General features: G+C 37.4%; 1 protein-coding gene across 1 annotated transcript in view; it reads right to left on the bottom strand.

Annotated features, from left to right (window-relative positions):
• Positions 1-1,264, bottom strand: part of ESYT2 (extended synaptotagmin 2) — a 133,241-nt gene extending 131,977 nt beyond the window's left edge. Inside the window, exon 1 of the mRNA XM_045290141.1 lies at positions 1,246-1,264. Within this exon, the coding sequence (XP_045146076.1) occupies positions 1,246-1,264 (19 nt within the window). The remainder of the gene's footprint in view (positions 1-1,245) is intronic.
• Positions 1,265-1,314: the final 50 nt, after the last annotated feature.

The following is a 1,314-nucleotide window of genomic DNA, read 5'->3' as shown; positions in this document are numbered from 1 at the left end:
CCCAGGTTCGAGCCTACTTTACTCAGAACTCCCAGGGTGCGGCCCTGGATCCTTTACTTCAGTGATGTCAGTGACCATGAAAGGATTTTTGAGGGATGCGCTCATTTTCTGAAAATTATTTGAAGGGAACATTTGGGTTAAGTGCACATTCCTTCAAGTGCTCAAGTCGGGGTTTTGTTGTTTTTTTAATGAGCTTTAAGCAAGCTAAAAAACCTCTTGGATAATTTCTGATAGGTGACAGTGTCATAAAGCAAAACACAGGTTATTGTTCTATTGCTGACAAGACAGTTTTACAAGTTTGATTTCTAGTTTTGAAATCTCTTTGAGATGTGAAAAAGGTAAGGTAGATATTAGTGTCCATTTTGCAATATCTAAAATGAAGACATTTCAGTCACATCATTTTCCCAAGGCACATTGGCAGAAAAGTTCAGAATCCAATTCAGAAAGGTAACTTCAACATGATCAGCCTCCTTGTTCTTGAGCATGATGCTACACTACCATTCTAAAAGGTGTCAAAATTACAGTCAGTTAGGTTTTTTTTTTTAAGTAATAGCTATGGCCTGGCTTGTGATTTCTAAGAATCCTTTCTTGTTACCCAGAAGAAGACTATTGAACATTTTCTTTTCCAGTACATTCAGTCTGGGTAATTATATCTGTCTTGTACTCTCCTTACAGGCAAAAGCACTAGGAGAGAACACCCTAGTGCCATGGTTTTTTAGCATATTCAGTGGCTTGACCTCTTTAAGAAAAAATGTCTCCTAGTGACCTTGTTTCTCTGGAGACCCCTGACTGGTTCACAATCATATGTAATCACTGTTCCAGTGTCTTAGAACTTTAAACCTCAAGTGAGGGCACTAAGCTTCAAGTAAGGAGGAAGTGGATTTCCTTTCTTGTTCTTAAATTTCCTTGTAAGCTCCAGTCTCCATTTATGCAAATTGCAAACATGTAATGATCAGTTTCATCCCCTTTCACTATGAAATAGCTTAGTGTTCTTATTGTCAGCTTTTAATCAAGACTAACTTTTTAATTACAGCAAGGCAAACAATTACGTTGCTAACATAGGAAGGAATATTAACCTTTCTCTATATGGTTGCTAGGCATTGGCATCGGCTTCATAGGAATGAGTTTGTTTCAAAAGTTGGGGAATCACATCCTATAGACTTGTATTAGCATGAGCCACATTAAAAAAAATGCTGTATTTGGTGCTACAAATATTTTACCTAAAGACCTATGATTATAAAATACATTGAGGAGAAGTGCCCATGTTTGTATGTGAACCAACTTCCTCAAGGCCTTTAGTGAACTTGCTAACCT

The sequence above is a fragment of the Echinops telfairi genome, unplaced genomic scaffold (assembly GCF_000313985.2).
Source record: "Echinops telfairi isolate 266 unplaced genomic scaffold, ASM31398v2 ScPeMD7_31;HRSCAF=116, whole genome shotgun sequence".
NCBI classification, from domain to species: domain Eukaryota; kingdom Metazoa; phylum Chordata; class Mammalia; order Afrosoricida; family Tenrecidae; genus Echinops; species Echinops telfairi.
Note: the sequence above shows the minus strand (reverse complement) of the source record. Positions and strands in the feature narration are given on the sequence as shown.